This window comes from Alosa sapidissima, chromosome 11 (genome assembly GCF_018492685.1).
Source record: "Alosa sapidissima isolate fAloSap1 chromosome 11, fAloSap1.pri, whole genome shotgun sequence".
In the NCBI taxonomy this organism is placed as follows: Eukaryota; Metazoa; Chordata; class Actinopteri; order Clupeiformes; family Clupeidae; genus Alosa; species Alosa sapidissima.
Genome location: NC_055967.1, coordinates 4,900,504 through 4,914,068, shown reverse-complemented (window position 1 = coordinate 4,914,068; position 13,565 = coordinate 4,900,504). Strand labels below are relative to the sequence as shown.

Genomic DNA, 13,565 nt, shown 5'->3' with positions numbered 1-13,565 from the left:
AGTCTTTTAGTAGAAATACATGAGGCCCGATGTATGTATGGTCTGGTTTTGTATGGTATGGTCTGTGTTCTCCTCTGAAAGTGTGAAAACATACAATTTGGAGAAAGAGAAAGTGAGCTAGAGAGGGTCTGTACATCATGTGACCCCATACAGAATATATGGTAAGAAGCCATTCATTTATTTATTTATTTCCCAAATACATACATCAAACTGAGCATACATATCATCACATACTTTATCTTTTAGTTCTGTAATATCCTCTAACAGTATCAGCCATAAAACCGCCAGCAAAACCCCAAAACTTAAACAGATAATGAGTGAAATCAGGAAGAGAGATGAGGGTCGAATCTAGAGATGACCAAGGGGGAATGAAGGCCATATCAAACAAACTAGAGGGGAAAACTCTAAACCAGGCAACGTCAAAGTCATCTATCATATCATATTCTTGCTTTTCTTCTCTCCAAACCATTAAATCTGCTGAGATTCCTTAATTCATTCATTATAGTTTCAAAAATTGAGCAGAGGGGGGGCGAAGTCATAGCTGGGTCAGATCTGCACCTGAAAGGATTGAGGAGAGGTGACGGACAAGGGGAAGGACTTGTTTTTTTTGTGCTTCTCCGTGCACATTCATTCAAAAATCATGGAGGGGGGTGCCCGGAACATGCACATGGTTACAGTCGTCGGGCAGCTGGAAGTGGGTGAGAGAGAAGACGGTCATGTCTGACAGGGTCATGGGTCAAAGGTCAACAGGAAGAGGAAGTTGAGCATGCCGCGTTCACAGCATGGGCTCCCGGCATAGGACAATCTCCAGCTCTGAGCGGTACAGCTTGCCGCCGTCGGACAGCGCCATGATGCTCTTCTTGTAGCCAGACATGTTCTTAGTATCCACCTCCTGTGGAATTATGAGACATGCACATTATCATATAAATAATACACAACTTGTGTTCTATTTCAAGCACTGCACAGGGCAGCCTTAGCCATTCCCCTTCATCTTTAAAGATATGAGCAAATACAGTGTAGGGCTTTTGTTCTTTGATGGGAAAGAGGTGCGGGTCCTTTCATTTCTGCCTTCCAGCTTACCTTTTTGTTCTTCTCATAGAGATCTTTCAGAAGAGCATCCAGCTCCTGTTCATCAATGTAGCCATTTCCATCCTATCAAGAAATACAATCATGTTCAGAATCAATCTCAATCAAGGTATTGTAGATATAACAACATATTACTATTTGTCTCAACATGTAGTTGATTGTTTGCCATGTATGGCTGTTGTCACTTGTCACACTTAACATATTCATAACAGATAGAAAGACTAGCATTAGGCTACCAGTAAACACAGAGGGGAAAGGGCATTAGAGATCGCCAGTGCAATTTTTTGGTGTGCGTGCCATCAAGCATTGTGCTTTTTTGTGTGTTTTTCAACACTCTGCACATTTTATTTCTGGCACTGTAAGCCTTGTTAGTGCTCAGTTGACCTGCTGCATATTGCACTGTGCTCGCTATCCTTGTTTTTAAACCCACGATTCCATACTGGTGACAGCAGATAGTTGGAGGGGGTGGGGGTTGAAAGAAATGCTTAAATAATTATGCTCGTAAATGTTAGCATTTGACACACATCATATGTGCACTGTCTACAGTTCATTTATAATTGAGACACACACATTATATGTGTACCCGGGATCAGAGCAAGCCTCTTGTCAACAGCATACACACAGGAAGGTTGATTTAAAAGGCTCATTACTTGGGTCAAGCATTCCTTTTTAAATGTATATTCTGGAACACCATTAGTTAAAAATATTTGTATTTAGCTTTCAAACTTCTACTAGTGGACACATAGATACAGATATTGGCAGATATATCAGTAGACAATTCTTATACAGCTACCAGAGGGAAATCAGTTTAAAATTATAATTTGACAAGCTATGGGAAAAATCCCAATTTACTTTTGGATTAAATCTAAAATGAGCAATTTGATTAATTGTTGAGACTCTGATTTTGATTACATTTGGACACTTCTGTTAATTGCACTTTGTCTGATAACTTCCAAAATGATTGCATGAGTCTCTTCGGACATTCCTTCCAGATGGAAGATGAATAAATACTTGAGAAAAATCCTCGTCCAGTCCTCATTATGTTTGAGTTTGTGGACATGCAGCCTATTTGCCTTGACACAAAAGCAATGAATGCGAAATGCTTAGCTGAAGAAAAAAAAAGATTGCCAATATGTGCCGTTTGTTTTGTATAACAAATAAACACGCCATGAAGCATAGACGGCTGGATGTTGTTATTTAGCGTGCCGTCAGTTTTGCATTTTGGGATTGTGTTGATCATGGACCAATTGCCACCCAAATGACTGAGCTGCTCCTGCTGAAGGACGGGCACTAAGGAGGAGGACAGGTGCAGGGTGTCCGCTCATTTCCCTGCGCAGATGGGTGGGAACACCTCTTGTTTGCATGCACACAACATTCACAGGGGTGAAGGGAAATTAGAAATAAAATCCCTTATATCTGTCCATTAATCCTTGGCAGAGACCAGGATTTGCTTCACCTGCTGTGTATGGGATTGAGGCTTGTAACTCAAGAGTTGTGTCTAGCATTAACACACTAACACATTTCTATCAGTATAATAGTTGTCTTTTGTTATGTGTACCTTGTCGTAGTATGTGAATATGGCGTTGAATTGCTCAGAGGTCAGTTTAATGCCCTGTAAAACACATACACATAATAAAACAATTACTGTTTAGTGAACAAATGGTCGCAAACCATGAAAAGGCACACACACACACACACACACACACACACACACACACACACACACACACACACACACACACACACACACACACACACACACACACACACACACAGAGACACACACACACTATTGTCATGAGCTATACCTGGAACTTCAATAAGAAATTTTCTTGAACAGGTAGAAGCCTGTGAGACAAGAGTAATGAACAGTTATTCAAATGTTTCAGTTCTAGTAATTTGTACCAGAAAAACAAATACATATCATAAAGATTCTTGCACAAAACTGCACTTTGTATAGAAGTGCATATTATTACAAAATGTAGTTAACTTGGTGATGTATATAGTATTTAGACGTACATGAAAAGCACATTGTCTACATTGTATCTAAAGTATCTTAATGCAAAAAAGGGGTCTAGATAGTCTGTGAAGAGCTCCTCAAAACAGATTACCTTGCCATCTCAGAGAGACCCAGCTTTCCATCTCCATTCAGATCGAACATCTTGAGCTAGGGGAGAGAAGACGAAAAGAGACAGTAGAATATGAGACAAATGAGAGGGGATTGCAGACAAGAAGACAAGATGAAGTACAAAAGGATAGAAGATAAATGATGGTAAAAAAATGAGACAGAGAGAAAGAGAGAGAGAGTGAGAGAGAGAGAGAGAGAGAGAGAAAGGGAGAGGAGAATTATCATATTTGGATATACACAAGCATGTCCCTTCATGTAAGTAGACCAGTCTCACTGAATGAGCAGGAGAGACACAGAAGCTCACAGAAGACCACAGAAGCTCACAGATTAGGCCACAGAGTGCTTCTTTAAGTACCACGACACTGTGGTCATTTGTGGATGTGCATAGTTGACTGCATGTGTGCATTTCTCAACTAAAGTTTTTGTGCAGTTTTGGCCAGAGGAACTTTTCAGTGATGCTTCATTAATAAGGGTCTTTACGCATGAAAGGTTTTCTCCAGTGCTTGCATAACAGTTGGTAATAAACCATATTTGGCCTGCCCCGAAGTTGGATATAGACAGATAATTGGTCACTCTTCTGACCTGAAAAAGGTCAAATGTTCAATTAAAGAATATGGAAAACACATCTCTGGAATAATTCAGGCAATGTCTCTACAAATTATTTGGAAATTCAGCAACATTGCTTATATATCAACAACATTCAGTGAACAATATGCCCTTACTTTCTCAGCAAACAAACCAGTAAACACTATTTGTACATGAACTGCATGACATCAGCTCAGCCTAAGGCTCCAATGTTGTTTTCTTGCCTCAGTAAGTCTTTCATATACTGGGGTACTGCACTTGAAACAGCATTTGCCTTTTCACACCAATGCACTGTCCATTCTGTAAGTGCCTCCATCACTTGATTACATCTTTACTCATTAAGGTTGACCCTTTGTTTGCTGGCCATTCTATAGTTGTGCAACACCACGAGTTTCTCATGTTTTTGTGCTCCAAATGTGTTTTTGCATGACAAAACAGTTTTCTTTTCTTTTCTTTTTTTAAATGCATCCTCAGTTATGCAACTGGATTGTCTTGTGCTGACAAAAATTCGGGTCAAGTTGCAGGCCTTGAGGAGTAGCCATATGCCAGCACAGCTGGGCTGGGAACAAGCAACCCGCAGGTCATCATGTGCCTTTGCCCATTTGTCCACTCGAGAGCCACCAGCACAGCAGCACACAGCTCCCTGGTCTGCCATGGCACTTACGAAATTATATGCCACTTACAGATAATAACTACCTTTATGTGCTGTACTGTCAATTCCCCTGTCTACAATTTGCTGATCCATACGGGCCTGACAGCCTGCAAGCAAAATGCACTGTGCTGGGAACTGACGTGGGGATTTTGTGGGCCGCATTAGAATGATAACATTGGTTCAACCTTGAGATTTCTGAGGTGGAATGGCCTGCTGTTCATGAATAACCCATGAGGAACTTGCATAATAGCTCCTAAAGTGGAATTTATTCTGAGAATCTTTTCTCTCTCTCTCTCTCTCTCTCTGTCTCTGTCTCTGTCTCTCTCTCTCCTTCTACGGGACCAAATGTTTGGCTGGAGGTGGTGGACACAGACGCGCCTCGGTGTGTTGATGGTGTTCAACGTGACGTTTTTAGAAAGGCTGAAGTTTTGAGGTGACTCACTATTGTCTGTGTGTACTCGTGCAGCTTCTGGTCATCATAGTGTCTGTTTGCCTTCTTCAGCAGGTCGGAGAGGAAGCCCTATGGAGAGAGAAGAAGAAGAAGAAGACAAAATGGTACTGCTGCTGAGATTAATCTTTGTCACTTGAGTGATTGCTCTGCTGCGCCAGTGTTTTGATTTCATCTGAAGTAATGTGGACATGACCTTGCACTAAGCAAAAGTAGATTCATTAGCGCAATTTGACTTGGGTCACTCCACTAGCCCCAGAAGCAAATACAACAAATGACCCCCCCCCCCCCCCCCCTCTCTGCTGCTGAAAAGCTTCATGTTTTTTCCCCCCAACAAAATCTTTCCAAATGCCCTGAAAGCCTGCAACTGCATAATATGTGTGCCTCTGCATGCTATGTCTTGTGGAGAAGGCTATAGAGCGGAATAAGAAAGAAGGGTCCTGTTAAGAGCTTCCTGTGGCTTTCCTGTACATACCCAGATGGAGTCATTTGTGATGTTCTCATCCACTGGCAGTGAAAACATTAATCATTTACATGGCTTCTGTCTGCCTCACAACATCAGCACAGAATAGCCTGATTTAGCAGAGCCCAGGTGGAAAGGAGGGGCATGAAGACTAGATTGATTCATTGTGCTAAAGACATTTTATTCAATCTCTTTGTTCATTACTAACAAGTGCATATTTCATCAGTTCATGCTACATGAATAAGAAAAATGGGCAATGTTTCAAAGGCTAGTCAGTTACTTTGAAATGTAGACTGTTAACGTATGTAGTATATACATCAAGCAGACTGTCACAGCTGAGGGTGATACATAATGGAAGAAGAATGTTCTTGGGTTTGGATTGGATGGGTTGTTCTCTTTCTCAACTAACTCATTTGGTAGGCATGGAACACTAAACTACCCTATGCAGTCTGTGTGATACACCATGCCATCCACAGAGGTTATGTAATAGCAAATGAGAGTTAAATGTAAATTTGTAAACACATAAAAAAATAACAAAAATCTCACCTTCAGTTCATTCGCTTCAATGTAGCCACTACGATCTGTATCGTACCTTCGCCAGGCCTATGCACAGAAAAAAAGAGCCAGAAGAAACAGCTTTGCTTTGTGTGTTCACACAGCCTATGTGACAATCATGAACATTGCTGTGCTGTTTTTACCATCCACAGAGAAATATCTAGCTTGAAATATGCTTGGCACAAGTCACAAACCATTCCCAGCTATGCGAGTAACATGAGAGGAAAGTTTTTTTTTTCCATCTGACAAGATTGCATTCATGGGACAAAATGTGCATATTGAAACCCAGGAGGGATAGCGAAGAGGCAGCGGAAAGATGTCTGTTAGACAGGGATGGGGGAAGGGAGCGATGGGGAGAGAATAGGAAGGAAACAGAGAGAGAGAGAGAGAGAGAGATGGAGAGAGAAGGGAAATCATTTCCAATTTGTTTATTCCTTATTTGTCCAGTTTTACTCCCGGTAATCACACCAGATTTTTTCATTACACTTTTGAACGTTTTCCTATTTGACCCCCCACTACACATTGTGAGAAGACAAGGAATGAGAAATGCCACTTAATTAATGTTTTAATCTTGCAGCCGTCCCTGTTTCCAGCAAAGGCTCTTATCAAAGATAGATGCCCTGCCTTTCCAGGTCTGTGGAGGATTACAGCGGCGCATCTATAATATATTACTCTGAAAATAGAAGTTTGTACTTCCTCATTCTATCCTTTTAAGAGGTTCTCCAAGTAGTGCGGGATGATTAAGAGTCTTCCCTCTCGCTCGCCCATCTCCCATTCTCTCTTTGCACTCAGCATGACAACATACCGCAGACAGCCAAGAGAATCCCCATTACAGATAATCAAACACTTTGAGGCTGCACAGAGATTTAGCCGGATGAAAACGTCAATATCTGTGAGAGCGGGAATCTCCAGCTCCTGGAGGCGAAGGCTTTTGTGGGTATAGTGCTGGAGCGCTGGGGTGTGATGCTGATGGAAGGCTGTGATGTCAGCAAGCCTCTGACCTCAATACTCTGATTCTCCCACCACTTTGACCTGAGCAAGTTTTTAGTTTGTGGAGTTTTGGCATGTGATGAAGCAGTTTGCTGTTCAAATATTAAATGATCGAAAGTTCTTCTGATGCAATAGCATCAGTAATTTCTCTGTACAGCATCCAGGTATATGTAATAAATGTGTAATAACACTATCCAAAGGTGTATGTATTTGCACATTTGCAACTGCACTATTACTTGGTAGGTTGACTTTGACTCTACAAAACAACTGTGTGGTTGTGTCACAGTTGTTGTACACTACCACAAAACGTAAGCTTTGTTTTCCGTCATGTCCTCTTACAGACCTGGGCATTTTTTATCCCCGCATGGTTTATCTGTTACGGTACATGGGCAAATTTCTCTACTCACAGCCATGAATTCAGTGCTGGAACCGACAAACTGTCTGAAACAGAGCAGGAAGTTCTCTTCTGTGGGCAAGATCTGAGCCAGCTAGAGGAGACAAAGAGAGGGAGAGAAAGCAAGGCAAAGACATCAGACAGTTAGGTTCCACATCTTCATTGGGAACACAACCGGTAGGTATGGGGTTGGGGGTGGATTGCTTTAAAGTGTTGCTTTAAATAAAAACTAAGGTTGACCTTCCTGATAGGGCATTAAAAAGCACATCTCACCTCTGACATCTCAATTCTCCCATCTTTGTTCTGGTCAAATTTCTGCATGAACTCTTTCATCTTCTCTTTGAAAGAGGCGTTTGTTGGGTCCTAAAAACATGCAAGCACAAGGAGATGAGCTTACTCATTGGATGACTGAAGCGTCAACAAACAGTGGCATTGCACAACAAATCTCATCTCAAATCACATGCTGCTGAACAGCCAACAGCAAACAATTCTAGGCAGACCGTACCCCCAACTGAAAGTCCTTTGCATTACTGCAGTAGGGCAAGGTATCTGATTGCACAGCACTTGTAGCTACGGGGCACAAACATCTCTCATATTTCTTTGTTATCCACAGAGGGGTTACGAGAATATGATTCACAGCTCTCCTTCCAAAATAAAGCATTACAAGCCATCTGTCTCAGCCGAAATGTCTGGGGATGTCTTCTTCTGCTGCTTGACTTTTTCTCATTTAGAAATTGCTTAAGCAATTTGGAAGGAATGGTCTTAGGCTCTTCAGATGCTGTTGCCATTTGCTTGGCTGAAATATCTTGCAGGCCTGTCATGAGCGCCGCATTAATCTACTTGTGCATAAACAACATGACAGACAGCCCCCCCCCCCCCCCCTTCCCCAAAAAAGGAGGCGTTGCTTTAATCACCCGTGTGCATAATTTACTTGGGGACTGGAGACTGGATGAATTTTGTTCAGACTACATTATGTTGTTAGGGTCCTTCAGTTCCATTTTGGCCCCATTCATTCATAAGCCATTACAGGTTATTGCACTAACTTTAATTATGCCAATGCATTTCTGTAAGCCTTTCATCTTCCTTCCAGACATAACAAGAAAGAAAGGTTACAACATAACTGACTTCCAAGCCATACTTCATTATTTGATCCCCTGTGAAGTACATGCACTGGTGTCAAAAACAAACAAACATTGTAACCTTTGTGGAGAGCTGTAAAGTGAATTTCAAAATCCTCCAATTGTTTTATTGTTTTGTTTTCTTTCATACTTTACTCTCAGTAATCAATCATCAACCAACTTCATTTCTTGTGCTAATTATAAAAATAAAACACTGTTTTCTGCTCTTGAGGCACTAGATGCCAATTAAACGGCCAACACAGTCTAGTTTTGTTTCACAAGGCCAAATATTCAACAGCATAAAGTTATACTGACAGGAGGGAAATTACTGATTCAGTGTCAGACTACACCACTGTATGACCCATTTAATGCAAACAGGATGAGTTTGTGTTCACATAAGCCAACACTAATTAAAGTAGCATATGGATATGTTTACTATGAGAATCTTATAGTGTGTCTAGTGCATTAGCGTGTCACTTGCTCACCACTCCAGCTCCTCTTCGTGCAAGCTCCATTTCACTGAAGAAGTTCTCCAGCTCCTTACCTTCAATGTATCCATTCCCTGTGATACAAGTGAATAAAGTCACACACAGTATACACTTCAAAGCTTCTGTAACACCTCAGTGCATCGTCCTTCCCTCTCTCTCCATCCCATCTGTCTTCCTAGGCCTTTCTTGGGCCCTTTATGATTGAGAAATGTTTGAGTGACGAGCTAAGTAGACGGCTTGATTGGATTGTGTCTCTGAGCCTGTACAAAGCTGGCTAACTCGTCGACTTGACAAGGGCTTGCTGGCGGCCACCCAAACCTGGGGAACAGCTTAATTAAAACTCTGGACGGCTGTTCATGCCAAACTGCTTTCAACTTTCTTTTGCTCTTTTTTTTTTGCTTTTAATTGGAGACTCATTTATTTTAGGGAGAGATGAGAGGAGAATCATGAGGCCAGACACTGCTTTAGAAAAATGGAACTGGTGTTTCCGGCCCTGTTTCACAGATATTACCATCTGTGGCCAATTTCCATGCCAGGAAATTGTGCTTTGTGTTTGTGTATGGAAGAGTGTTTGTGTTTGTATGTACATTTCAAGGTCTCTCTCTCTCTCTCTTTCTCATACGGTTTATATAATTTATGCCAATATAATGGAATGTAAGGTATTGCTCAAAAAACAATGATAAAAAGTGGTGCTATGTAGATACAGTTTGGGGGTTGGGGTGGTGGTACAGTACAAATGTCATTCTATTTGATATTTAGTCCCCACCAGCTATGAAAGGTCTTTCAATCAAATTCCTTTGGTTAGTTAATTTGCCTCTGGACCCAACTGCCATTCACAAACAGCAAGGAACACATCATTGAAAGAGAAGACTTTTAGTCTGGTATTTACAATAAGGAGGGCATCATGTATGTTGTTATCAGGGAACCTTTAAAAATGACCGCTTTAACATGCAATCTGCCTGTTTCAAGCACAGATGGAAAATCATCAGATTTGTTGTTTACAATCACAACATGACAGATGATGTTTTAGTTGAGACATGAATGGATTTAACCATTAAGGCCTATTTTGACACCCCCCTATTTGAATTGAATTCTTCCAATCTGTTTGAACTGAACTTTTTTATTTTAACCATCTACTTTACCTTGGTGATGAATGTCATAATATACAATTCATTCCCCTTTGAAAAAAGTACACACTTGTGTCATTAGGGGATCCTTTATTCTCTGGCTTCTGGAAAATTATTCATATTACTAGTATGCATAAGAATGATGAATGCATCTAGTCCATACCATTAATCTGAATACTATAGATTAATACATTAATGAATAAATCTGAATACATGACATTGCTCTCACAATTAGAAACGTAATTCAGTTGCCATTAATTTAAAATGCACAGGCCTACATGATATTAATGTTAATCTATGGACTAATGCTAATTATGTTTTTGAGGGAGCAGCTTGGCTCAAAAAAAATTAAAATATCAACTGCTGACAATATGATAAGTACACACATGCAATCCTGTCATCCACTCTACAATGATCAACACGGTCTGATCTGTAAATTTACAATGCCAGCTGAACACAACCAATTGGCCAATTTGGTCCTTACTTATATTATTTTAAAGCAATACATCTGTTTAATTCCAGTAATATATAGGTCTAGAGTATAACATGCAATAGAATATTCAGGACAGTTATATAAACCAATAAATATTTCCATCATCCTGTCTATAAACCAATAAATATTTCCATCATAGGAAATACTGTTCCTCATTCTGTTAACCTTTGGTGTCAAATGGCCGCCTTTCCCCCTACCTGCTGTATGGGAACACCATACTACTTTTGTGGGGGAGAAACTGCTGACATGCCCCATGTGATTAGATTGATAAACAATTTATGGATAAGATGCATGCACTGCCAGAAATGTTCAACATGTTCATCCTACAGGATTTTTTCTCAATCTCCTATGAAATCTCTTTTTGTTTATCCTCTTGCATCATCGAAGTAGTCTATGGAAAAAAATGAAACTGTGGCTGTATAGAACTGCGCACATGTAAGCCTACACTAGTCTATATGGAACAAAATGTATATTTGAGATCGACTGTCCATGTATTAGCAATATTCTCATTTATCACATCATACATAGCAGTATTTATATCACTGAATATCTACAATGTTTTTCGGAACCTGAATGGATGCCGAGGGAAGGGATGGCTCAACTCACAGTCTGAACCAAGGATAGCCTATACAGATACGATGGGACAGATTTGTCCGCAGCCTCAACCAGTAGATCACTCAATCACTATCACCTCTCTATCAAAGGGCTAACAAGAAAGTGTATTGTATTCAAATGCAAAAAACATTATATATCACATGTGTAAAGTGCCAACCTGAAGCTCCCTTGAAGCCGTTCCAGTGCTCTGTTCTGTCAAATTGTAATTTGACTACACACCACAGCAAACTCCCTAAACTCCACCTGATAGTGTCAAGTGGATGGAAATGGTCTAAACCTCGCAAGTTTAAAACAAACCTGTTTGTTAGAAATACGATTACTGATGGCATGACTGATCTTTCCAAAGAAACTAGCCATCCATTTTTACGCACTGGAATATTCAAGCGGATATATCTAACCCACACTAGTCTGTAACCATGGCTAGTATACGGATCCTGGTAAACCAACAGTTGCAGCCCCCACTGAACCTTCAACGCACTTCAAATCTTGTCGTCCCGGCACCATTCATTCACCGAAAAGATGAAAAACTAAAGAAAACAAACAAAAAACATAGCAAAACAAGTTGTCCCTAAACAACACAACAACAGTTGTCGGCGAAATAGGTCATGTTGATTCTGCCTATACGGAATGTCATGAAGTTGGGGCGTATGTAAACGTATGTCCATATGGATTTAAATAAAGTGAATAAAGAATTGGTTAACAGTTGACCGCACTGACCACCAAGAACAAATAAGCAACGTCATTCAAAAAAACAGAAAAAGTGTAAGCTATAACTTATTTATAGTCATAACTAAATATCAGGTTTCTTTCTATCAAAGAAATGGTATCGTACGGGAAGGACGGGGAAACAGGCATTGGGTAGACACACCCATGCCTCCTTACAGTAGTTGTGATGCGCACTTTGGTGGACCACTTTTCACTACCATAATACTTCTATAATACTACATAATTCTTTCAATTGTCTCTATCAATCTCTGACTCGCACATTTTAAATAGCTTTAGCCTAAACTTCCTGGATATAACCCACATTTTATTTTCGCGTTTTTCTCCATCACATCATTTCACCTCAGTGCTGAGGGTCGAAGCTCGCATATCACGTTATACATAGTGAAAACGCCACCCATGCATTAGAACATGGTTTTGGCATGTGTTCATAATGAAACGTTAGTAAAGCAGTATCTTATTGTGATAAAAATGCATATTAATACGAAGAGCAAATACAGAGCACAGAAACACAATTAATTTACACATTTCACAATTCAACTGATTTGAAATCAACTGTAATAATATACAGGGAAAAACACTTTCCAAATGTGTCAGGGCAACCCAAAAGGACTGGGTTTCTTCGTTCCTTCCCTTTTTGTCTACACTTACAGTTTTGCTGTGTTTCACTCAAACGCGCTCAAGAAAACTGGCGTGCGTAATGGGAAAGGCTCCTTTGGATAACTTTGTATCCTACACTCACCATCCGTATCGAAGTGATTCCAAATGTCCAGAAACTGGGATGCGGTGAGCTCCGCAATATGAAAGTATGGAGGGTGGCGCTGTCCCTTGTTTGCCATGTTGTTGATAACTATCCCCGTGGATGCGCTAGAAAATCCCGAGTGAACTTTTACTCAGCCAGACTCCGATTCTCACTGTTCCCCCCCGTGCGCTCAAACCGCGCTTTTAAACGTCTGCAATGCTTACAGTCCCTCAGAACTCCTATAGGGGGCGCAGTGGCTCTAGTGGATCTGCATTCATTCATTCCCTCTCGCAGCCCTGCTCTTGCGCCTGCTGATGCGAGGATTCCCGCCTGGATGCGGGTCTTCCCCCTCCATGCGCAAAGAGATGCTCAGTACCCCGAGTGCTCTAGAACATCGCTGGGCTTCTGATGTAGATTCTGTCATCCATGAAGTGTTTTATGAACGTCAGACAATTATGTAAATCACTGCTTACAGCGAATGGCAAGAAACAGCATTGTTTTTGCAGGCGGAAAATTATAACAGGCGCCTCCCGCTTGTCAATGGTTGTCACCCAGCACATGTCTGATAAGCGTGCATTATTTGGGTGGCAGTCAGTTATGATCAGCAACCTCACGTGCTTTTGAGTTTGTCAAAAAGTAATGTGTTAGAGATGGTGGTTTATTTGAAACCTATGCGACCGTATCAGCAGCACCTCTCGGGTGCGTTCGTGTTCAGTCATCTGTAGATGCACAGTACCCGCAAAGCCCTTGGTGATACGGTTAATTACCTTACTGCAGCCGTGCGTTCAGACTGCTGCTGCTTTTTATGAAGGAAAGCCAGGAGACCAGCGCCCACAGAAGAGTAATGTCCACATACCATAGGGACTCGGGCACCCCAGTAATTATCATCTGCCTGGAGCTGAGCGACTGCCAGGGGCCGGTGCACACCACACGCAATAGGAAAGAGTGTGTGTGTGTG

At 41.1% G+C, this 13,565-nt stretch overlaps 1 protein-coding gene across 1 annotated transcript; it reads right to left on the bottom strand.

Moving 5' to 3' along the window:
• Positions 1–246: 246 nt before the first annotated feature.
• On the bottom strand, positions 247–12,805 carry calb2a (calbindin 2a). Its single transcript, XM_042110568.1, has 11 exons — positions 12,608–12,805; positions 8,905–8,981; positions 7,575–7,664; positions 7,315–7,395; positions 5,909–5,965; positions 4,894–4,971; positions 3,198–3,253; positions 2,895–2,934; positions 2,645–2,698; positions 1,081–1,152; positions 247–892 (listed from the first exon to the last, which is right to left on the bottom strand). The coding sequence occupies exons 1-11, from the start codon at positions 12,702–12,704 to the stop codon at positions 776–778; spliced, it is 819 nt and encodes a 272-aa protein (XP_041966502.1). The 5' UTR covers positions 12,705–12,805; the 3' UTR covers positions 247–775.
• Between the last annotated feature and the right edge of the window lie 760 nt (positions 12,806–13,565).